Source organism: Meriones unguiculatus, chromosome 9, assembly GCF_030254825.1.
Source record: "Meriones unguiculatus strain TT.TT164.6M chromosome 9, Bangor_MerUng_6.1, whole genome shotgun sequence".
Taxonomy (NCBI): Eukaryota; Metazoa; Chordata; class Mammalia; order Rodentia; family Muridae; genus Meriones; species Meriones unguiculatus.
The window spans coordinates 64,043,500-64,068,134 of record NC_083357.1 but is presented as its reverse complement, the minus strand read 5'-3'; the positions used below and the strand labels follow the sequence as shown (position 1 = coordinate 64,068,134).

Sequence of the window (24,635 nt, the reverse complement as noted above, 5' to 3'; positions counted from 1 at the left end):
TCTACATGTAAAACTAATTCTAAGAGAGAATTAGTTATACAATACACTCATTTTAAAAAAATATTTATTTATTTATTATGACTACAATGTCTGTCTGCACGCCAGAAGGCGGCACCAGATCTCATTAGAGATGGTTGTGAGCCACCCTGTGGTTGCTGGGAACTGAACTCAGCACCTCTGGAAGAACCACCAGTGCTCTTACCCTCTGAGCCATCTTCTCTAGCCCCTACAGTAAATTCATAATCTTAAAAAAATATTATTTCTGGGGCAGGAGAAGTGGCTGAGCAGATAGGTGCATGTGCTGCTCTTGCAGAGGACCTGAGTTAGATTTTCAGCTCCCAAGTCGGATGGCTCACAACTACCAAAGTCCAGCGCCAGGGCGATCTGATACTCTGGCCTCTGAAGGCACTTTGGATCCAGCACACACACATGTAACTAAAACTTAAAAATAAATCTCAAGTTATTGCATGGGTATGTATGATCTATAGAGGGGGGACGCATGCCAAGTGCATTTGTGGAGGTCAGAAGACAACTTTGCGGAGTTAGCTTCCCGTCTTCCACGAGTTTTGAGGAACGACTCAGGTTTGCGCAGCAAGTGCCTTTCTTCCTTTTTCTCCCTTTTCTTTTAAAGATTTATCTTTTGTTTATTATATATACAGTGTTCTGAGAGCTGCATGCCAGAAGAAGGCACGAGATGTCATTATGGATGGTTGTGAGCCACCATGTGGTTGCTGGGAATTGGACTGAGGACCTTTGAAAGAGCAGCCAGTGCTCTTAATTCTCTGAGCCATCTTTCCAGCCCACAAACGCCTTTCTTAACTGGCAGAGCCTTCTCACTGGCTGTAATTTAATATCTTGGTGTTAATATCACTGGGTTTAATATCTTGGTGTTGAGAAAATTCTCAGACCACATAAAAAAAAGAGAGAATCACATGAAAAATTTCAACGTCTGCAGATTTAAACAAGTTAAAAGGCAAGTATCATATTGAGAAAAACACTCCCTAGACAAAAATCAGGTCAAGGAAACTTGACAAAGATACTATGTAGGAGTATTTAGGAACATTAAGTAACAGTCAGCAGCATACAGGAGGTAGGCCATTTTCAGAGATAGGTAGGTGCCAGGGTTTGGAGAAATCTGTATATTTTTTTTTTCCTTTTTATTTTGTCTTTGAAGACAAGGGCTCGCTCTATAGCCTAGGCTGTAGGGAACTCGCGATCCTCCTGCCTCAGTCTACAAGAGGGCTGGGATGACAGGTGTGCACCACACCCAGCCACTACTGATTTTTCACCGGGGACTGCATGCTACCTTTGCAATTGAAATTTTAGAAATTCCGACAAGGTGATTAGCTCCAAAGTACCTCACACTGTGTCCAGTAGGAGGCACGAATGCATGCTTCACCGAGGGGAGGAACTGGGGTTTTCTGCTTCTTTAAAGCCACGGGTCGAGTCCTTACGTGGACACTGCAGGCGTGGGAGAGGCTCGGTTCACGCCCCGAGCTTCCGGGCTGCACTCTCCTCCCTGTTCCGGACCCGATGCCAACTTCCCTAGCTCAGCCCTTCCGGCTAGTGTGACTGACTCGCAGGAATTCGTTTCTGGCGCCCTTGTCAGCGCAACTCCCGCACCCGCACGTCCGTGCTAGCAGGCGAAGGCCCCGCCCCAGCCACGCCCCTCCCAGCTCAGGCCCCGCCCCCGCCCGGTCCGGCCACGCCCCCGCCCGGCTCAGGCCCCGCCACACCGCCGCCTGTGTTGTCATCACGTGGCCCTGGAGGGCCCTGACGTCACGCTGGGAGGGACTGCGCAGGCTCAGAAAAGGGGGCGGGGGGGACCTCGACTTGTTGTGTTGCTGCCCGAGAGCCGGATACCGTCGAGCTGCGGCCGCGCCGCTCACCGAGTCTCCTGACCATGTCTCACCTAGTCGAGCCGCCGCCGCTCCTGCATAACAACAACAACAACTGCGAGGAAGGGGAGCAAACCCTGCCGCCGCCTGCCGGCCTCAACAGTGAGCGCGGGGCCGCGGGGCTCGGCGGAGGGATGGGGGAGGAGGAGCCGCTCGGCGGCGGCCGCGGCCGTGCGCGGGGGGCGGGAGCAGACGGCAGCCCATTGGCCGGGGCCGAGGATGCGCGCGTGACTGACGGCGGCGCGCTCCCGTCAGGAGCAGGCGCTCGGCCCCGGCTCGCGGCCTGCGCTCGGGGCGCCGAGGTTTTAGGGTCGCGGCGGGCTCCTCCGAGAAGGGGCGGCGCGCGCAGCTTGGGGCTGGCGGGCGGAGCGGGGCCGGGGACGTGCGGCGTGGACGCCCCGGGATGGACGCGGCCCGCCGGGCGTGGCGCGTGGACGTGCGGCCGCGCAGGTGTGCGTGCTTGGCTCGCCTGCTACCGCACGCCGGGCCGGGGCTCCGCCGAGTTTCGTGCAGGGGTGCTCGCTCCGCCCCTCACGTTTACCTTTTTTTTTTTTTTTTTTTTTGAGACAGTCTCCTGTAGCCCAGGCTGGCCTCGAACTCACTGTGCAGCTGAGGAGGACCTGATCCCTCCTGCCTTACGCCTCCCAAGTTCTGGGATGACAGGCGTCAGCCACCGTAAAGGTGGTTTTCACACAGGTTTAGTGGATTGAGTGCCCGGCGCTTCCCCTCGGGTCACACCCCTCGCTGAGTCTGCGGGGGGGACATCAGGAAATACAATGAACAGACACAGGGCAGGAGGTGTTGGGAGTTGAAAGTCGATGGTCCACATCGAGTTGCAGCCACGGAGACATCTTGTCCCCAGAGTGTCGCCTGTTGTGAGATCGCCCGACCTTCTTGCCCAACTTTTGTGTGTGTTTGTGTCTTAGTGGGGTTAGTCAGCATATGGCGAGTTGAAGTTCTTTAAAAACCATTTGGATGTTTAAAGGTCAGACAGTGTCTTTCACAATACGGCTTCCTTCCAGTGTGGCCAGAACAGTTTGATGAAGAGCGGTTGCCAAACCTATGGGGTGGCAAGAGCATTTGGGTACTTTAGCACATACCTGTCATTCCAGCACTGACAAAGGGAAGGCCAGCCTGGGCCCCGAGAGTAAGACTTTGTATCAGAAAACAACAAAAGCTAATAAATAACTAAGAATTCGGGTATTTTAAGACGCCCTGCCCCATATTTTATTAAGCAGTATAATTGATAACTTCTCTATATGCCTGCTTTTAAAGATTTAGTCGGGATGTCCTAAAATGGGCTCATATCACATAATACGGAATTTAAATTTTTTTTACCCATCTTTAGCATACATTTTTAGAAATGAGAAGACTACAGAGACGCCTGCTCCGTGTTACTCCCGGAAGCCGTGGTTCTGTCTTGAGTCCTCACGCTCTCAGGAGCCTTCTCTTGGCGTGGGCATGCTTATTTATGTGTGTGTCTTCTGCATGGTCCCCGCTAAGTTAGCTGTGCTCAGTGCCTACCTGCTGCTAAGATATCTGGCCAGTGTGGGTTTGTGAACTACAAAGGGATTTCCATTTTCCCTGGAGTCTCGTGAACCACAGAACCGAACAGGGTTGAGGGTGATCCCAAAGCCCGACATATCCTGGCAGGTGTTTGTCGGGGGCCAGTCAGCTTTCACTTCGTGTTTTGGTGGCTCCTTAAGGGAAGTCGGTGAGCCCTCAGCCCGTGTGTGATACCAAATACTACTTTGGGCAATCTGCTAGTAGAAAGTATTGTGCTTGGGCTAAGCTGCACTTTTAAAAGTTACTGAAAAGCTCTTAGGTGATGCCAGGTTTAATTACTGTCCTTGTCTCTTACTTTGTTTGTTTTTTAGAGCTCATTTCACAACCCTGGTTTGAACAAAACAAGCCTTATTGATTCCTCCAAGTGACTTTTTTTTTTTTCCAATGAACAAAACAACTTACTCAGGCATCTAATACTATCTGAATTGCTGATAAGTCCAAGCTCTCTGCTGTTCCACAGCTGTGGAAAGCAGGAGCTGAAACACATTCAGATTATCTCTAGTTTGGCATTTTTATCTTTAGTTCAAGGCTCACGGCAGAGGGCTTTGTTGTTGTTACTTTAATTTCTTTTTCATTTTATGTGTATTCGTATGCTTGCATGCCTGGTGCCCATGGGGCCAAAAGAGGAAGGCATCAGATCCCCTGGAACCAAAGTTACAGATAGTTGTAAGCCTCTATGACATAATGGGAATCAAACCCAGGGCCTCTGGAAGACCTGATCTTAATTGTTGAGCCATTTCTCCAGCCCCATAATAGATTATTGAAATTATTTTTAACTGTATCTATTTGTACCTGTGTCAGGGTATGTCCACTTAAGGGCAGGTACCCATATAGGTACCCAAAGATCCTTGGGACCTGAAGTACAAGCAGATATGGGTGCTGGGAATTGAATTCTGGTCTCCTTTAAGGGCAGTGTGTGCTCTTAACAGCTGACCCATCTCTCCAACCCAAATTATGGATGTATTTGAAACAGTGAAACCTTTCTCCAATTCTGTTGTAGAGGGACTGTTCAGTTTCATTACAGATGGGAGGGCAAATACCCAGCCTTCTCCCAACATTAAAAGGATGTTTCTGGTTACCATTCTTAAAATTAAGAAACTGTTCAGTTCCTGAAGAGATGAGTGAGATTTAGAAGATGCAGGAGTGGCATAAGGAAGATCAGAGTAGTAGCATAACCCTGGTGTAACTGCAGTTAATAGTTTTTTCTTTTGAAAACTTTACGGATGGTGCTCTTGCGGTCTGCACTGCTAAGTGGTTCAGGCACATGTGACACAGGGGATGCTACTGCCTTGTCAGTCTTTAGTGTGTAGTGCCCACTGTGTAGAAGAGTGCCAGGACTGTTGGCAGGATTGATTATCTGGGATCCCAGAATCCAGCACCTGAAACAAGCAGACAGAAAGGCTCTTAGGACCCCTAACTGTGCCAGTGACGTGTGAGGCCCCGAAAAGTTGGGAAAATGAGAAATAAAGTTTCCTTTGATGTGTAAAAGGATTTAATTGTTGGTGAGAAGCTTAGGGGCTGCAAACTGCAAGAATTGAGTGTGGTGATCAGTTACTGGCCAAAACCTGCTATGCTTTTCCCTAGCCATCCCAGAAGACATCAACTAGAACATAAGTCACCGTGTCTTTGTACAAACTAGCACAAAGGATCAGCCTTCAACATGTAAACAGCCCTCTAACAATAACAGTTTCAGCTCTTTCTTTAAAGCTTTCTTGTTAGGAAGAGAGCTGACTGGGAGGTGGCTTCCTCCAAGTATTTCTTGGATGACATGAAATTTTTGCCTTGTTTCCTTTCCAAGTAAGAGGGGACTTTGTGAGGGTTGGCAGAGGTAGCAGCACACTAAGGAAACCCGAGATGATAAATGAGGGAGTTAGGTGTGGAGAGAAGCCGTGCGTCATGTGTCTGTTTAAGACACAATCCTTAGCACTGGGGAGGCTGAGGCTAGATGGTGGTCTAAGGTAACCCAGGCCGAATGAGTGAGGTCCTGTGCAGCCTTGTGAGGCTTGTGCTGAAAGACAGTGACAAAAGCAGTGAGCTCCACCCCACACACCTGTTTTTCAGAAGATAAAGCTAATGTTTTAGACTTTCTATTTCTGCTACCAATACCAGGTTACTTAGTTTTGTTTCAAGACAGGATCTCATTGAGCAGCGCAGGATGACCTTGAGCTTGTTGTAACCCTCTTGCCTCAGACTCCCATGGACCAAGATTACAGGTGTGAGCTACCATACCTGTCTAATAGGTTTCCCTGTGGCACTGAATGCTTCCATAGAGAATATTGCTGGGGTCGGGGAGATGGCTCCATCATTGAAGTGATTGCAAGTATGAGGATTTGAGTTCCCTAGAACCTACGTGAAGCCAGGCACAATGGTCCTCCTGGCATCGGAGAGGCAGATGGATAGATCCCTGGGGCTCCCTGGCCAGCCACCCTCACCTAATTATCAACTTCCAGGTCAGTGAGAGATCTTGTCTCAGAAAAGAAGGAGGATGGCTCTTGAACCCCTGAGGGTGATCTCTGGTCTCCATGTACACATGTAGTTACACGGATGCACATGAACGCATTCGTAGACTGTCTCCAAAAGACAGTTGCTGAGCTAAAGATAATCTAGCCTTTTAAAGCCTTTGTTACATATTGTCAAATGACTTTCATAGTGTTCACTGCAGCCCTCTGTGTAATAAGATATTGGGAATATAGTCTTCTGGGTAATTGCTACCATTGTAATGGTTAGAGTATGGTGTGTCTGTGTAAAGAGTGAGATTTCAGGTAGCTGGAGAGAAAGAACTCAACGGTTAAGAGCACTGACTGCTCTTACAGAGGACTCAGGTTTGATTCCTAGCACACACATAGTGGCAGTAACTGTTAACTCCAGTTAAAGGGGATCTGACACCCTCTTCTGGCCTTCACAGGCACCAGGCATGCATGTGGTGCGCAGACATCATGTAGGCCAGACACTCAGGCACATGAGCTTGGAAAAGAACTTTTAAAAATGAGATTCAGGGTGTTGAAAAGAATGCACATACAAACACCGAAAGGCCTTTCAGAGTCTTAGTGCGGTGCTTCTCCGCCTTCCTAGCACTTGAACCCTTTAATGCAGTTCCTCATTTTGGTGACCCCCAACTATAAAATTATTTTGTTGCTACTTCATAACTCTAATTTTACTACTGCTATACATCTAATGTGTGGCGTCTAAAGGGGTCTTGACCCACAGGTTGAGAACCACTGGTTTAGAGGCTAGTACAATGCCATTTGTTTATTTAAAAAATATTTTTTCGTTTGAAGCCAGCCTGATCTACAAAGTGGGTTCCAGGATGGCCAGAGGTACACAGAGAAACCCCGTCTTGAAAAACCAAAAATAAATAAATACTTTTTTTCTTTTTAATTTTTATGTACATTGGAGTTGTGTTTGCATGTATGTCTGTGTGAGGTTTCCTGGAACTACAATTAGTAGCGCTGAGCTGGCATGTGGGTGCTGGGAATTGAACCCAGGTCTTTTGGAAGAGTAGCAGTGCTCTTAACTGTTGAGCTGTCTCTCCAGCCCCAAGAAAACATTTCATAAGGAAAAAAAAACACTTGGGGAAATTTCCATGTGAAACCATTTAAGTAATTTCCTCTGGAAGTAGGAATGGGAGCCAGGTGTGGTGTATGTTTCTTTAATCCCAGCACTCAAGATGTTGGACTTTGAGATATGCATGGGTACATGGGACAATTTCCAGAAAATCAAAATCAAAGCTTGGGTTATAGACAGAGGTAGAGCACTTGTTTAATAGGCTGGTTGTACCTTTGTTCAGTCCCCCCCCAAGAACTACAAAAACCAGCAACAAAACTAGGCACTAGAAATAGGAGGAGAGAAGAATTAACTAGGTTGGGTTTTGTCTTTAAGATTGAAAAAAAAAATTATGTGTAAGTGGCTTGATTGCATTGCATGTATGTGCACAGTGTGTGTGCTGGTACTCAAGGAGTCCAGAAAGGGAACATGGGATCCTCTGGAACTAGAGTTACAGATGGCTGTGAGCCTCCTTGTAGGTGCTGGGAAGTGAACCCAGGTCTTACGCAAGAGCAGCCAGTGCTGTTAACTGCTGAGCCATCTTTCCAGCCCTGATTTTTTTTAAGTACTGACATTTCTGAGTTCAAGGAGCATACTTCTGTAATCTAGTGATTTTGAAGACATACAGAAATACTTACCATCGTGACTGGCCTGTATGTGGCACTTCTCTTCGCTGATTTTCTATGTGCTTTATTCATGCCATCCTAGTAACTGAAATGGATATAGCTGTTGTCCCTATTTACAGATAAGAAAACTGAGGCACAGAGGCTAAGGAACCTGTCCAGGTCGAAGCTGTCAGCATTAGCACAGGGTGTGGCTTCAGTTTGCACTGCTAATTGTGGTGCTGCTGTATGCCAACAAGACTTTCTGCCTTATAGTGGGAATGGGGCAGTGTGCTCCAGGCTGTTGGCCAAGACAGGGCTCACCTTTAAGCTGTCTTCTCAAGTTCCTAATGTTAGGGTAGTGGCTGTATATGTTTAATGCAGAAAATAGTTTGCATGATGGCTTGGCAGTCCTTTAGACAAGTGAGGAGTGGAAACCCAGGCACTCTGGGCAACTTTGATCAGGTTCTCCAAGCACGTGTTGATTGTCTGGGGATCTGTCTAGGGCCCTGGGACCTCACTGCTCCTTCCAGAGCAGCCTGGGCGTTGCTGGGTTTGTTTATTTTGCACATGGGGCTGTCTGCAAGAACCAATCCCATTGTTTTTAACAGACATTTAAAAATCCTAAAAGCAGTGGGAGTAGGGGAAAAGATTGTTTATTCTCTCTGTCCCTCCTAGAAATTTTACAGAGTTCTAAATTTAGATGTGCTCTGGCACATTTGTATCTACTCCACGGGCACTCTGAATATTTAATTAAACTCTCCTGTGCTAGATCTCTCTTATCGATACTGGTTTTATGTGCTCATCCATGCCCATCTTCACGTAGGTGTAGAATGAGGCCATGTGCTATTGTGTGTCTCTGTTGTTTGGAATTAATTGGTGATTTCAAGACTGCTGGCAGCGGTTGGCGGGGGTTAGAGAGGGGAGCTGCCTTTGATGGAGAGGACAGCCTAACTGTTTAGCAACAGATAAAAACTCCTTAGCGTGTAAGTGAGCATCTGCTGTTTGCTGGCAGTTTATGTCACTGTGGTTGGTTCTGGCAGCTCTGGAAAGTAGGAACCGTGTGTCACCAGCTCTGTTCAACTGTGAGACTGGGAACAGGAGGGGTTAAGTGTTGGAGTCCCCTTCCACCAAATGAGTTTGTCCCTCAGGTGAGCTCACCCTCCTACTGGATCTGGTGTCATTGTCTCTTTTGGGTGAATTTTAGGGTTTGAGGAGGCCTTTGATTCTGACTGATCTGCTAAGGATTTAGAGATTCAGCCCTGCTGACATTTTGGGCTACATTTTGGAGGTTGTGGGGTTTTGGTTTGGGGAGATTTTGTTTGTTTTTCCATTTTCTTTGGGGTAGGACTTTAATCTGTAGCCCAGGCTAGCTTTGAACTTACTCCTTAGACTCCTGAGCGCAGGTGTGAGTATTGTACCTGGCTGTTGGTCACATTTCCTAAAGCAGAGTATTGTATATAGGGTATGTCTTGCGTGTGAAGTTGATTAATTGGCTCCTGTCACCAATTCCTGTTACATTTTAAGAACCTTAATCATTCACCTTATTGGACCAATAAAAATTTTCAAGACCGTGCAGATTAAAAGGCCCATCCCCTTTTCTTGTGGTCCCACCCTCTTCAACTATTTGCCCCAAACTTTTCTGCTTGAAGCCTATCTATAGTGGATTCTCCCTCCTCCACACCCTCAGGACTTAATGAAAGCACTAGAAAGTAGAGCTCCTGGGAGAGAAAAGGGAAGGAACGACTTGACAAGGTAAGTTCAGTGTGGGAGAGAAGACTTGACAGAGCATGGCACACAGCAGAGGGAGGCAAACATCCATGGAAGGGAGCCAGCGCTCCCCCACCCCTCAGTGTTTTATTTCCTGTGGCTTTATTAAGGACCAGCTGCATTACTGCATGCTCTGGGTTTGGGAACAGCTGAGAGCTTGGTGAGTACATTCGGGTTTCTACTCTAGGAGCTTGTCAGTCTGTGTTAGGTAGTACATGGTTGTCAGGCTGTTAAGATGAAGTGTATGATGTTGCTGAGTAGTTTGTTGGCACATGCACCAAAGTAAAGAGCCAAGGAATCTGGTGGCATACACGGCAAGTGTGTGTGTGTGTGTGTGTGTGTGTGTGTGTGTGTATGTAAGTGTAACTGGAATGTTGAGGGTAACACCTGTCTACTAAAGGAAGAGGTGTACAAGCTTTGAAGAACAGCCTGAATTTTCACCAAAGCTTTGATTGGACATAATTAAACCTTAACAAGAAAGAAAAGTGGCTGGAAAGTACATCTTCTGTAGTTTCGGATTTCTGTCTTCCGAGTGGCTATGCTGTGTGACTTCCTTTGGGAGTTAGAACAACATGGATTCTAACCTTCTCCATGTTTATTTCTTCAGAATATTTTGGGTTCAGTTTGAGGCAAGTCAGAATTCTTATCTGAACTTAGCATATGGACATCTGTGTGCGCAGGAGGGATTTCAGCCCTGCTGTGGTTATGACCTATTATCTGGCCTGTCCAACAGGTTCCTGGGTGGAGCTACCCATGAACAGCAGCAATGGCAATGATAATGGTAATGGCAAGAATGGGGGCTTGGAGCACGTCCCGTCCTCATCTTCCATCCACAATGGAGACATGGAGAAGATCCTTCTGGATGCACAGCATGAGTCAGGACAGAGCAGCTCAAGAGGCAGTTCTCACTGTGACAGGTAAGTGAAGGCCCTGTGAGTTAAGTTAGGAGTTGAGTGATGTGAAACTAATCTCATGAGGGAAAAGCTCATCTGCTTAAAGATTAACAGAATAGGCCTCTGGATTTATTGTAGCATACATGTTTATACTGGACAGCCAGGCCAGGCATGGTGGTGACATCTTTAATCTCCACACTTGTGAGGCAGAGGCAGTCTGTGAGTTAGAGGTAGCCTGATCTGTATCTTGAGTTCCAGGCTAGTCAGGGCTGTATGGTGAGACCTTGTCTCAAGAAAATTAAATTAAATTAAAAACCGAATAGCTAATGGGTAGCTACCCGAATGTTCCCTGTTGCCCACCTCCATTGTCATTTATTTTCTCAGATTGAATTATTTTTGATGTTTATCAGTTTCAAATTGAATAGCAGGCTAGCAAGATGGTTACGTTGATAAAGGCACTTGCTGTCAAGCTTGGTCACCTGTGTTTCATCCTGGATCCCACATGGTGGAGGGAGAGAACTGACTTCCTTAAATTGGCCTGTAGCACACCCACATGCACACCCACACATGTATCTGCACACTCAAACTAAGTGCAGGAAGGAGACTGAGCATGTTTAAAAATGGAAGCAGCAGGGTAGGTTATGTCTGGAGGAGGAGGTATGGATATTTATCATAGCAGTTTTGTATTTCGTCTGTGGTATGTGGTTAATATTTGAGAAGAAGAAAAAGGAGTTAAATCACACCTGACCTCCCTATGTGCCTTATGACCTAGTTCTGGAGGACAGGTTGGTTGGCTGTTTGGCACAGTGAGCACCCTACCTCTGTGTCATCTCTGCTTTGTTGCCATATCTCCTGTCACAAGCAGAAGTGAGCACATGTTTCATTTTGAGCAGTTGCCATCAGTTTTGGAAGCTGCAGCACTGATTTGCTCTTTAGAGGTTTTGTTTGTTTGTTTTGAGACAGGTTTTCTACATAGCCCTGGCTCTCCTAGAACTCACTGTGTAGACCCGGCTGGCCTTGAACTCACAGAGATCTGCCTATCTCTGCCTCCCCAGCACTGGGATTAAATGTACGTGCTGTTACGCCCAGCCAGAATAAAGTTTTATATCCAGGGACTTGCTGAAGGATTTCTAGAGCTTTCTGTTTTGGTTTCTGGAGCTTCCCGCCCTCTGTAGCCGGTTTTTGTACATGTGTATGCATGAGTCTGATTATTGATACCATGTGTCCGTGAACCTATTCACAGGCTGCAGAGAAGCCACTTGCTGTTAGGCATCCTGTTTAGCGTATGATGGCAGTGATGTGTGTGATGGACTGTGAATTATCTTCCCAGCGGCAGCTTAGTTCAGGTTCCTGAGTGTGAAGGGGAATGGCAAAGAGGCTCCCTGGCCAGGTAGTCCTGCTAAGACAGTGGGTTCCAGGTCCAGTTAGAGATGCTACCTTACAAAATAAGATGGAGAACAATAGAGGAAAATAGTGAGAGTCACTTTCAGCTTCCACAAATACATGCACCTATACACAGCTGCACATACATATGTATGCCTGACACATGTAGCACACACTGTAACAGAAAAGGTGCCTTCAAGATTTGTGCCATTTGACTTTTGTGTAATTGAAGTTATTAGAAGTGTTTCTTACAGGACCTACAATGTAGGTGGAAGAGTTCTTAGGATTATTGGACATTAGCCTCAACTGACATACATTTTCCCTCCCCCCCCCCCCTTTTTTCTCTTCTTGGTACTAAGAACGGAACCCAGTGGCTCTAGCATGCTGGACATGGGCTGCTCTGCTGCTCTGCATCCCTAGGTCTTTTGTGACTCTTTGGTTTGGGAGCTCCCCTGCCGAGTTGCATAGGCTGGCTTTAAACTTGCTCTGTAGCCTGGGCAGGCATTGAATTTGAAAATTCCCTACCCTAGAGTCGAAAATAGCTGGGATTCTAGGCCTCCACCATTGGGCCTACCCAGTTTTACAGATGTTTTGTTTAAAAGTTATTCCATGCCAAGTGTGGTGGTGCACATTTTAATCCCATAACTCCAGAGACAGAGGCAGGTGGATCTCTTGAGTCCTAGGACAGCCACTGCAGTGGTAGTTAGAAGATGTCCCAGCATGCCTTGCTTTGTCTTCTGTCTTGCCGTCCCAGGCAGTTTCTAAAAGCCTAGCGTGGACCCATCCTCAGAGCTCCTCCTTTGGCTGTCCCTGCAGGACAAGCACATCACTGTGGTTTGAGAGGAGCTGGGCTCCAAACCTGATGGCATTCTGAATCCTCAGGTGTGAAGGGAGTATTTCTTTAGCAAGATTGGTGTCAACAGTACAGAGTACAAAGGGAAAACAGCACTTCTTTGGGCTTATAGGGACCTGTCACTTTGATTGTTGAATCTGGTCATTGCTGTATGAGGCTAGCCCTTGATACCATAGTGTTACCAACACAAAGATGATAAACTGAAGACAGGAATTCCTTGTCCTGTGTGTATTCTATGCTACAACTTCGGAAGCATGACAAGATTGTTCAAGAAAAAGGTTTTATAAGTTTAAGTGCTGCATGTTTGATGTTCACCTTGTTGTTTCCATTTAAGAATACTTTTGAAAAAAGTGTTTTAATTTATTGTATGTTTGTGTCACATTTGTGCACATGCGCATCACAGTGTGTTGTGTATAGGTTAGAGGCAACTTTTTGCCTTTCTGTAGGTTCTAGGAATCAAGCGCAGATTGCCAGACAAACAACTTTACCCACTGAGCCATCTCACTGATCCGTATATAATTCCTTCTCATTAAAAGAGAACTGTTTCGAAACCAAGGCCTAAAGCTGGGAGATTGAAAAATGCAGAACATCAAGGCACTGCGCATTTCTCCAGTTCCAATCCACTCCTGTACCAGGGGTCTATTCAGACCTGTGTCTGCCTCCCTCCTGAGTAGACCAGAGGCCCCATCTAAACGGCCTTCCTGCGGCAGCACCCTTCCCCAGGAGTTCCAGAGCAGTGTCATTTCCCGGGACATTGACATTGCAGCCAAATTTATTGGTGCTGGGGCTGCCACAGTTGATGTGGCTGGATCAGGGGCTGGCAGCTTGATTATTGGCTATGCCAGGAACCCGTTTCTCAAGCAGCAGTTCTTCTCCTATGCCATTTTGGGCTTTGCCCTGAGGCTGTGGGGTTCTGTTTGATGGTTGCCTTCCTTATCCTCTTCACCATGTGAGGCTCCATGGGGTCACCCAGCTGTCCCTGCTGCTTTGACTCCATGCTAGTCCGGTGCTGGAGTCTTAAGCTTTAGTATTAAACAGCAACATTTCTCTAACGCCCCTCAAAAACAAACAGACAAACAAACAAACAAAAAAACCAAAAAAACCCAGTTGTTTCCTCTAACCAAATTTTGATTTGGGTTTGTTTGTTTGAGATGGGGTGTCTCAATGTACAGTTGGCTGTCCTGGAACTTCTAAGTATACCAGGCTGGCCTCAAATCCACGGAGATCCACCTGCCTCTGCCTCTCCAGTGCTGGGATTAAAGGTCTGTATCACCGTGCCCAGCTCATTTTCAAAAATACTATGAATAGCAGTTGTTTGCAATTTTGCAGACCTCTTCAATAGGGGACATCATATTCTCATCTACTTGTGCATTCAGTCTGTGGTGGCATCACTCTGTCTTAAGGTTTCTGCACTGTATGGTGAGCACCATGACTAAGAACAGCTTGAGGAAAGGGTTTGTTTCATCTTTCAGCTTATAGTTCACAATCCAGGAAAGTGATGGCAGGAACTCAAGGTGTTCTGGTGTACCCAGGACCAGCAGCCCAGGGAAGTTGCTCACAGTGAGCTCTCCCATGTCAATCATCAATCAAGAAAATTCACCATAGGCTTGTCCACAAGCCAGTCTTGGGGCATTTTCTCAATTGAGATTTCCCTCTCCCAAAATAACTCTAGCTGTGTCAGATTGACATAAAACTGGCCAACACCTGAATTGTGCAGCCTTTGAAGGCTGTAGTATATAGTCTCACAAGAGGGTGGCGGTGAAAAGGACAAGTCCTGACAGGACAATGAAAGCAGTTGCTGCCTCACAGAAGCCTATAAAGAAACTGACAAATGCTGAGGAGTTCTGTGTGCACAACAGTGTTGAGAGAAAGTGTTGTGAGGTAACTCCATCAGACAACACACATGGACACTCTTAACGCCAAGTGGAAAGTTTGTCTTGCTGGCCGGCAGCTGCACAGAAAGCTAGTCTCAATCATGCAGCCCAAGTATCACCAGTCTTTGTCTTTTATGCACAGAACCCACACCGTGGTTGTTACACTTCAGTTAGCAAGCAGTGAAACTGTGGAAGCCAAAAAAAGTAAAGTTAGTACATCTAGGGACTTTTCTTGGATCCTGGAATTATGGATTAGGTTTTTGATGGATTAAGTTTGTGTTCCTGTTTTGACAGGAGTTGGGGCCTATGTGCCAGGTTTTGAGGTCCGAATAATGCCTCCAGCATGGCATCAGTTGTGCTAAGGTCTGGGGGCTTGTTACAGAAGAACTCATGCTGTTTGGGTTTTGAAGATCACTTCACCTTCATTGGACAGCAGTGAAGAAAGTGTGATGCTCCCACATCATCAGGCCATATTTTTCTCTGTGGCTTTGTTACTGTGAAGGCATTCATTATTACTGCAAAGTCAGCATTCTGCAAGATTACTCCATTGCATTCGCTACGCCCTCTCATGTACACTTTTCTTACTTGGTTTTAGATAGCCTTTCAGATTTGTTCCTGTTTCAAATCTATCAGTAACTTCCAGTTTTCAGTTTTCTAACAAAGTCTTAAGCTGTGACAAGAATTAAAACTACTGAGTAAGACTAGAGCTAGATGGCTCAGCTGGTAAAGGCAGTTGCCGCCAAGTCTAGTGACTGTTGTCTGTGACCTTCACATGTACAACAGAAAATAAGTGAAGCCTCACACAGAGACATGCATGTTCAGAAAAATAACTAAAAGTATAAAAAACAAACAAAAACTAATGACTGAATTTTCTCTCTCCTAGCCCTTCACCACAAGAAGATGGGCAGATCATGTTTGATGTTGAGATGCATACCAGCAGGGACCACAGCTCTCAGGTACATGTGTGTTTTACTTTGATTTAGAAAATGCATAAGAGTGTGTCATGTTCGTTGGCTGAAATACGGAGCTGGGCCCCAAGCCTGATTGCATTCTGAAGCCTCAGGAGTGAGCAGTTTTCCACTGGAGTGTTTCTCTCGCAAGATTGGTATCCACAGCACAGAGCACAGAGGAAAACTCTGTGAGCTCATGGACCTGTCACTGTCAGTTGGGCCTGCTCACAGTTGCAGAAGGCTGGCCTTTGTTGTGTTGCTTTGTTACCAGCAAGCATAGGGACAGGGAATGGAAGACAGGTGTTTGAAAGTTACTGGTGGCTATCTGAGTGAGGCCTGCAGACACCTTGCCTGTGGTGTTCTTCCACTGTGTGGGCCCTTGGCTGGGCTGTGTGTCTGGTACTGGTACTATCACTTTAGTCTTCTGTAAGAAGACTACACAGCTTCTCCACACCTCACTGCTCCACATTTTGCTATTTTCTGATGTTGGAAAAATCCATGCGCTTAACACTGGCTTACTTGAGCTCACTTCAGCTGCTCACATGCTGAAACTTGGAACACCGATTTACTCTGTGATGTACGTTATTGTATAAAAAAAACTTGGTGCTAATTGACTGAAATGTTTACATCTCTGGCTGGTGTGTGTGAGTTTGGCCATGTGCAGGATGCTGTAACTGGTGTGGAAAAAGCACAAGAAGGTCATGGCAAAAGGCATCCCCAGGACAGAAGAGAGGAGAGAGCTGATGTTCTGCTGTAGGTGTTCTTCAGTCTGTTTGCTCTTTTGTTCAGTCATTTTTCCTAAGAGTGCCTTCCAGAGTACTGCTCAGTTGGGAAGTTCCATAAACTTATTCTGGATTCAAATCAGTAGCAGTCCTGCAGTCTCGGCTGATGAGGAGTCATGTCAGGTTGTGCAGAGCCCAAAGAAAGGACACCAGCTCAAGCCAAGTCTTCCCCAGTGTATTTTGTCTTTAGATCCCAGTCCTTCTCCTTCCACGGGCACATCCTAGCCAGTCCTACCTCGTGGGAAGATGGCTGTGTGGCCAGGCACATGTGGTCACTGAGAATTTAATTGCAGTTTTAGGGCTGAATGCAGCCATCATAAAAATGAAAAGAAATCTGTGAAATTCAAGAGAGCAAATTTGTGAGATTCTGACAGGTTGTCAGTGAGATTAGCCTTTAGCAAGGGAAAAGCCATGCTAATGGACAGGCCAACAGGAACAGCATCGGTTTTGGCAAAGGTAGTATAAAGCCTATAAAGACAATGTTGGGGTCTGTTACATAAGAATTTTCAAATAAGGGAAGTATATTAGTAGATGCTTTATAGTCCCTTTTTAAAATTGAAGAAGCAATTGAAAAATTAAACTGGGGATTAGGAAAATGCTATTTCACAAATAAGAAAGTTTGATGTTAGTTAAGAGCAGTTGACTAAGGCTGTCCCTTTTCTTTATGTGCCTATGAGGAGTAGGTGAGGTGTCATGTTCCACCTTTGTCCAGGGAAGTGAGGAAGACAACAGTGCTTACCAGTATGTGCTAGCTGCTAAGTTATGTAAACAAAACAAAACCCCACAAACGTCACACTTCAGCACTGCAGTGCTCTCAGTCCAGTGGGAGGATAATGTTATTCTACTGGGTAGATGGGGAGAAAGACACTTTTGTCCTCATACAGTTATCACCTAAGATGGCAACGCAAGTCAGTGTTGGAGTCAGGACTGAAAGCAAGTCTTAGCCTATGATTCAGTCCCTTCACTGAAACTAACCTCTGAAGGGAGTAAGTCCCAGGAGAGCTAGCTGGACATGCAAGTAAACTGACAGGTCTGCAGAACCCCAGTGTGGGGATTCCTGAGTAGGCACAGCCAAGGGCAGAGTGTTCTTTTTACTGATAGGGTGATGGCACTCAGGAGGCTCCCTTTTGTAGCAAGAAGCATACAGTCTCACGAGACACTGTTTTTTTTTTAGGGTGGGTCCAGCATGGGCTTTGGAAATAGCCTCTTTTTCTGTCTTGTGAGGCAATGGTTTATCTCGTGTCATCTGTATATGGATACAGGCATGCAGTTTAATATTCCTTTTTAGAGACCCTAGGAGAACAAGAGGAGGTGGGCCAGAGAATAAAAAATTAAATGGGTGTAAGGACCAACCCCCACCTCCCAGAACTGTCTGAGGTGGTCAGGATCTTTGAGTGGAAGCACATGTTGAGGGAAGAGCAAAGCATGGATCCTGTGTAGTTAGATGAGGTGCCCTTTTGCCAGATTCTTTAATCCCAGGAAGATAATTCAAAACCTCAAAATGAACTAAGCGTGATGTTAAGGTCTGTTGTAGTTTCTGGATTTGGGAGGCTGAGAATAATGAGATCTGAAGGGCAGCCTCGACTCTAAAGTGAGTTTGAGGCCAGCCTGGTAAGGCTGTCTCACCATCCCTCTTCAAAACTCTCGGATTGGCAAATCTAAGATAATAAAGCAAATGCAGAGACATCATGAACATTAAAGTTTAGGGTTAGAAATATGCCTGTAGATAAAAACAAGTATATGAATCCAAAGATAACTTTGCTTCATTTCCCTGGAGGAAATCTCATCATCTTAAAAAAACTCAGAATACAAATGTCACTGTTTACTCTGGAAAAAATAAAATAGTACTAACAAACAAACCCAAACTAAGCTAGTGAGCAGTTAGGAATTCTGGGAGGCCAAACCAGGACCTGAGCAGAGTGCACTGCTATATGGCTGAGTATAGTAAAAGCCTTTGCCTAGCATGTGGGAAGCTCTGGACTTAAGTCTCCAGCATTGCTGAAACCAAACCAAAAGAAGGAGAGGGCCAGTGAGATGGCCTAACCGCCTGAATTCACCTCCTATTGGAGCCCCAGCACCCTCATAGTGGAAGGAGAAAATCAGCTTCTGCAGGTTGGCCTCTGGCTTCTACACGTGTGCTCTGACACATGGACCACCCCCACAAATAAACATAAATGAAACGTAAAAACAAAGGAATGACTGACAATAGGCGGCAGACTCAGAAGTGGGGTGTACATATGCTGCTCAGCGCTTGCAGCGTGACTACTGATTGGCTTCTGCCTGAGGATGACTTCAGGGTTACTCCACAGAGCTAGCTCATGATTCTGAGTAAGCTCGGTGCCTGCTAGGAAAAGCTCTGTCCTAAATGCTGCATTGTGTTATTCAGTGGAATTTGCTAACTACAGCACAATTAGATAAGGACCGTGCTGACAAAGGGACGCAAACAGTCCCTGAGCTTTGGCCTGGATTTGGTAGTAAAGGGTGTTATGTGTGGAGCCGGGCTCAAGCTCCTTTCTAGACAGCTGAGTCACCAGGGGCTGGAGCTGTGGGGAGGTGTCACGTGCACTGCCTTCCTCCCTGGGTAATACTTCCCCAGGGGCTTCATCCATGGTTTTTTTGACCTGTCAGTCAAAATCAGAGTTTTCAGTAGTTTTGAGACTCTGGTTCACAGCTTCACATTCCTTAAAACTGAGTAAATACAACTAATGTGTCATTTTTAAGAATTTATCATCTCCTTGGTTTCTGTTAAAAGAGTTAAAAGAGAGTTTGTGAGGCATGGTATCTTAAGTCTGTAATCCCAGCACTTGGGAGGTCAAAGTGAATTCCAGGTCAGTCTAGGCTACAGAATAAAACACTTTCTAAAAGAAACAAAAACAAGAAAAAGCTTGTGGAAGTTAAGGTTTTTTTTTTGGTCTGAAAGCTTAGGTTATCTAGCAATAAAAATAATATTTTTCATTTATTTATTAAAATAGATGTTAACTTCTGACTGACTTTAAAATAGATTTTTCCCCCCAAAACTTGACTAATATAGTTTTAGAGTCTTGAGAAATGGTCAAATAGTGATTCCTCTTTAAAAAAATAATCTTTTGGAGAGTAAGAAACCCTACTCTTCTGAGTGAGGCCCTTAGGGGCAACTTGCCTGGGTTAGAGAGCAGTGGCCTCTACCGCTGCAAGGCCCTCAGCAAGTCACGCAAGTGCTGTCCTCATCTGCAGAACCGGGTGCTGCCGTTTGTGTTTGGAACTGACAAGTAAAGATGGCTGAGTGTGAGCGGCTTTAGTAGACTCTTGTCTCAGTGGTCAGCAGCATCATGACTTACCACATTTCTCTGCCAGATTTCCCATCAATTTATTTTATTTCCACCTTTCTTTTGCTGTGTTCTCTTTATTTTTTTCTAGTTCTGAAACATTTAAATGCAATTACAAATCTGTACAGTATAGGAAATACGAAGCTGAGTGCCTCCTCAGGTTCGGCAGCACCAGCTCCACAGCGCTGCAGAGAGCTTTTCCAAGGCTACAGTCTGCCCTGCAGTGTAGCCTCTGTCTAGCTCACTCCCTCTTCTGAGATGCTCTTAGATCAGCTTTGAGCCCTGTCAGAAAACGGGTGGTTTTCTTACATAAAAATTACCAACCTGGGTGTGGTTTGATCCTAGTACTCAGGGACGCAGAGGCAGGCAGAGTGCTGTGAGGCCAGCCTGGTCTACAAATTGAGTCCAGGACAGCCAAGGCTACACACAGAAATCCTGTCTTGTAAAACAAAACAAACAAATAAATTACCAGTGTACAACTGTTTAGTTAGTAGTAAAAAGAATTGGTCTTTCTTTTCTGTTTTTCTTGTTTTCTCTTGCTCCTCCTCTCACTGTTTGAATTCTTTTTAGTCAGAAGAAGAAGTTGTAGAAGGAGAGAAAGAAGTTGAGGCTTTGAAGAAAAGTGCAGACTGGGTATCAGACTGGTCCAGTAGACCTGAAAACATCCCACCCAAGTAAGTTACTGCATGTGTCCTGGCAAAGTGTGCTGTGTGTGCTCGCATGCAGGGGTGTGCAGGCCCAGGTATCTGCAGTGCTTATGGTCTGACGCCAGCCTCTGAACTTCTTCTCCAGAGAGTTCCATTTCAGACACCCTAAACGGTCTGTGTCACTGAGCATGAGGAAGAGTGGTGCCATGAAGAAAGGGGGCATTTTCTCTGCAGAGTTCCTAAAGGTCTTCATTCCATCTCTCTTCCTTTCCCACGTGTTGGCTTTGGGTCTCGGGTAAGTACCTTGATGAAGCCTGTGTGACTTAATGGTAATGGCACCAAGGTAACCAAAAGAAAAAAGCTGTGCTGCCTCCTTCTCTGGATAATACTTCCCAATTGGACTCATCCATTATTATTTTTCTTTTTTTTTTTTTGAGTCATTTAAAATTTGCCTAATTGTGAATGATCTATAAATTATTAAATATAAATGTAGGAGTAAATGCAAAATGATTTCCCCCCAGATGGTAAAACACCACTGTGGAGGATGAGTCTCGGACACACTGGTAGGCTGCTTTGGGTACTGTCCTTGTCTTTTAACTTTGTGGCATTGATTCAAAACTCAGCCTTGAATTTACCTTAATTCACTAATCTGCAGTGTGTCTTTTCAATTAATATCTTTCCCCTCTTGATTTTATTATTTAAGAAAACACATTTCTGAAAGATTTAAGTTTGTAAGCATTGGCTTAATTTTTCAAGACCCACCTGCTGTACTCTGAGCATGCCCAGTGGGTCATTTTCTGTGTCTGATGCATGGAAAGTGGACCTTTTTTGGTCTTGCTGTGAGTGGCTCCGCCTAGCAGAGGGAAGCGTCTGCTCCAGATCATGGGCCGGTGTGCATCTCTCACCGTCTCTCCTGGGTAGAGGATTTGCCCTGCGAGACTGGGCCAGTAGTTACACGCAGCAGAGTGGGAGGCGCCTGTGGAGGAAGTAGGGTGGGAGCAGTGTGGAGTTTGGGAGGACTCTTACTTAACACCTGCCAGCTACTCAGTTAATTTACTTTCAAAAGCTGGTTTGGGGGTCTTGCAGTATTTCTTGCTTTCATGAATCTTAAGCTGTTTTTGTTGCCTTACTTAAGTTTAACTCTTGCTACAGGTGAATGTTTTAAAGGGGGGTTAAAAACTGCTATTGTTACATTGAAGATTCTGCTGCTCGTTTTCCTTGGCCGCCTTTGCTTTTGCTTTTGAAGGGTCATGTTCTTGCCTGGTATGGAAAGTTATGTTAGGTCATCTTACAAACACTGGCTCTGTGACTTCTCTCTAGATCTGAAATAGCAATGGAACATTTATCTAAAAAGAAACAGTTGGGAGCTGAGGAAGGTGTGCTGCTTTGGGATTTGAAGGGGGCTCTTTTTCCTAGCTTGATCTGGTCTCAACATCACTGCCCTTGTGCTTTCCAGTCCTGACTTAAAGAGCAAACAGAATCCCATAAGACCATTCGGGCTAAGCTAGTCGGTGGACTGTAGCTCAGTTGGAGGATGCTTGTCTAACAAGTAGGAAGATGAGCGGTGGCTCAGGGAGTCTGGAAAACATGCACTGAGGCTTTCAGAGCTGTTTCCCAGCTGTCAGTAGATCACCCTGTGGGCCAGGCTGGTATAATTGTGGAAATAGATGGAACATGATACACTCTGCTTCCTTTCAGCATCTATATTGGAAAACGACTGAGCACACCCTCTGCCAGCACCTACTGAGAGAAACGAAAAGCCCTGGAAACTCGCGTGGCCTGTGAAATGGTGTATTGTAGTTTGAATTTGAGACCTATTGTAAGCATGATCACCTACAACCCTATTTTTACATACCCAATTCCAGTAACTCTCAAATCCAGTATTTTGCTCAAACTCTGTTGAGGCATTTACTAACCTTGTTCCCTTTTTTGGCCTGTAAGATACTTTAGAGATTCCTAACAGAGTTTACTGTCGTTTAGAAATTTGCAAGGGCTTTTTCTCAGCAATGCCACCAGCAGATTATAATCCTGTCAACAGTGCATCTCTTCTTAGTACCACCACAGTCACACCTGCGTCACTCATGCTAGAAGCTGTATTCTAGCCATGCAGCGACCTCTCTTTCTAAGTGAGATCAGGTTTGCAAACAGTACTATAAAAGCTTTGTTTAGTCTTTGTTTTGTTTTCCAGGACAAAAACAAGCTTCCCTAAGCTTGAATTTATAGTAATTAAAAAGAAAACAAAACCAAAAAAAAAAAAAAGTCAAGACACAAGGGAAAAAATATCCTGGGCAATAAAAATTACTTTAAACCAGCTTTGGAGCCGCTCTTTCCTAAGCCTCCTGTACCGCCTTCATTTGTAGGAGGCAGCCTGTATGAGTGACAGATAGGGAGTAGAAGAATAGGATATACTGGCAGATTTTAACATTAGTATGTTGCAATGCTGTCTTTTCTATGATAGAGAATCTTATTTCTAAGGAACTCAGGCCTCAGGCCTAGACATACATGAAACTGCTTTTGAGATTTTTGTGCATTTGGTATTGTCTTGTGTTACCTGCATGTGAATTTCTCGTGACTTTCTTTAACTTGTTTTTCTGGTTTCTTTCTTTCTGTTTTTTTTTTTTTTTCTTAGAAGAGACTTGAAATGAGTCTGATTCATGGTGTTAATAGAGGCTTCTTGTTTTAGGAAGCCTTGAGTGCACTCTGAAGCCTTTACATTCTGGAGAATAACTTCAGAGTTATCCCAAGCACTTGTGTAATTTTGAAAAGCAGACCTGGGTTGTGAGAACAGTTGAAAAGTTCTGGAAGATGCCATTCATTCTCTTTGGTCCCTTCCTGTTTTCAGCTTCAGTCTTCCCAAGATGTCCCTTGGCTCTCCCGGGCCTCTATGATGTTTTTACGTAGTTGTCTTCTCAGTTCTGTCAAATGCCTGATGTTCTGTAATACTCAGAAAATTCTTTTTTTTTTCTTTCTTTTTTTTTTTCAGAAAATTCTTTGAATGGCAGACTTTCTTTTGTCTGTTTCTAAAATGTGAAGCATTAGGACCAAATTGTTAGCATCAGGATTGCAGATTATCTCAAGTAGATTTTGTTGGATTTCAGAACATAGCACGACTCTGAAGGATTCTGTTTTATATATAAATAATTACTGTTTATGATGTAGATTTGCTATAGTTACAGAACCATTGTGAATTTTAAAGCTAGCAACCTACACAGTGCACCAGGTTGACTTGAATAAATACGGCAACCGGGTTTGCCAGTGTGCAGAAACTAACTTCTCTCTCACATAAAGAGTTATAAGATTGTGTGTTATATGAAAGTGGAAAGTAAATAGATAGGAAGACATTTCTGTGATTTTTCAAAAACATAGCTGTTATCTTTAAGAAAGATAATATATCCAAAGTAATTTTTTGTGACTTATTTTCTTTCTGGCATTTAATGTCTAAATGATTTGTGGGCATCTTCTGCCCTTTTCTTTTCTGGCTCTTAAACCTGGTGACACTTAATTTGCCTTCTCGCCTATTTATTGCAAGTGTTTTTATTTGGATTTCTTTAGAAGGAAAGTAAATCTGATGGCCTATTGTTTTGTTGTTACTTTGGGAAGCCTGAATCAAATTGGCCAGGCTGCGGAGGCTAAACTGCGGCACACTTTGCAATGCTGATCGTGTGCTAGCAGAGCAGAGTTACTCTACTCTAAGCAATCTTGCAGGCAGACCACCTTCTAAATCAGTAGCAGTTTTATCAGCAGTGCCATTGAACTGTAGGGATAATTATGATTTTGTTTAAACATTAAAACTAAATTCAGTTTTGCCACTTTTGGAAATATCAGTAAGATCAGGGAACACGGAACAGTACAACTGTCCATCCGTGAACTTGTGTGGTGTTGATTTGCAGCCCGATGTACGGGATATTTATGCTCCTATGCAGATTCTTGTTGAATGAAAATAGACTGTCCTATCACAAAGCAGAATCCAACCAAGAGCTCAAATTTGATATACTGTTTAAAAAGCTTTATTCCTGTTTACAATTTGGGATGAAAAGCAGGCTTCGTTTTAAGTTGGTTGAAAACTGGCTCAGATGTTTGTAAGTCAAGAGGAAAGCGGCACAGAGAGCAGCACAACTGAGTTACTCGATTGCAGTAAAGAGTAAAATGGAGACTCGGCCCATGATACGAATCTCACGTGAACCAGTTGTTGGAACTCCTGGCATTAATGGAGCCAGAGTGATATGTATCCTTCATCCATCTCGTCAGCACTTGTGTCATTCCTTACAGTTTACAGAACACATGTAACTTGTAGCTATAAACATTTTGTGCCATTAAAGCTCTCACAAAACTTGCTTGTTGGTATATCATTTTGACATCACCCTTGTTGCCTGAAAAGCCTTCTTGTGTTTGTATGCAACCCTTCCCATGGAGAGCTCACCAGGACCAGAGTACTGAACTATGCCAAGTGCTGCTTCCTAAGCCTTGCTGTTGGGGGTTTTGCTTTCAAGTGGTGGTAGTGAGTGAAATGATAGCATGTGATCATTTGGTTGTTTTTGTAATAGGATTGGGGGACTATCAATCCGATTA

At 44.9% G+C, this 24,635-nt stretch overlaps 2 protein-coding genes across 3 annotated transcripts; both read left to right on the top strand.

The window, feature by feature from the left end:
* The first annotated feature begins 1,796 nt into the window (after positions 1 to 1,796).
* Bnip3l (BCL2 interacting protein 3 like) lies at positions 1,797 to 24,400 on the top strand. 2 transcript variants are annotated; one of them, XM_021654696.2, is made up of 6 exons: positions 1,797 to 2,000; positions 10,113 to 10,296; positions 15,266 to 15,338; positions 19,990 to 20,093; positions 20,212 to 20,361; positions 21,765 to 24,400. In XM_021654696.2, the coding sequence occupies exons 1-6, from the start codon at positions 1,904 to 1,906 to the stop codon at positions 21,811 to 21,813; spliced, it is 657 nt and encodes a 218-aa protein (XP_021510371.1). In that variant the 5' UTR covers positions 1,797 to 1,903; the 3' UTR covers positions 21,814 to 24,400. The 2 variants fall into 2 exon arrangements, with proteins under 2 accessions (XP_021510371.1, XP_060247350.1); XM_060391367.1 differs by lacking the exon at positions 1,797 to 2,000 and adding an exon at positions 9,244 to 9,364.
* Positions 12,713 to 13,662, top strand: LOC110559331 (ATP synthase F(0) complex subunit C1, mitochondrial-like). The gene has a single exon (XM_060391368.1). The coding sequence runs from the start codon at positions 13,088 to 13,090 to the stop codon at positions 13,427 to 13,429; it is 342 nt and encodes a 113-aa protein (XP_060247351.1). The 5' UTR covers positions 12,713 to 13,087; the 3' UTR covers positions 13,430 to 13,662.
* Positions 24,401 to 24,635: the final 235 nt, after the last annotated feature.

Excerpts from the sequence above, each read along its gene's own strand:
- LOC110559331 (XM_060391368.1), top strand. The coding sequence starts at position 13,088 with ATGCAGAACATCAAGGCACTGCGCATTTCTCCAGTTCCAATCCACTCC.
- Bnip3l (XM_021654696.2), top strand. The coding sequence starts at position 1,904 with ATGTCTCACCTAGTCGAGCCGCCGCCGCTCCTGCATAACAACAACAAC. Across the intron at positions 15,339-19,989 it reads GCAGGGACCACAGCTCTCAG|TCAGAAGAAGAAGTTGTAGA; the intron begins GTACATGTGTGT and ends AATTCTTTTTAG. Across the intron at positions 20,094-20,211 it reads CCTGAAAACATCCCACCCAA|AGAGTTCCATTTCAGACACC; the intron begins GTAAGTTACTGC and ends CTTCTTCTCCAG.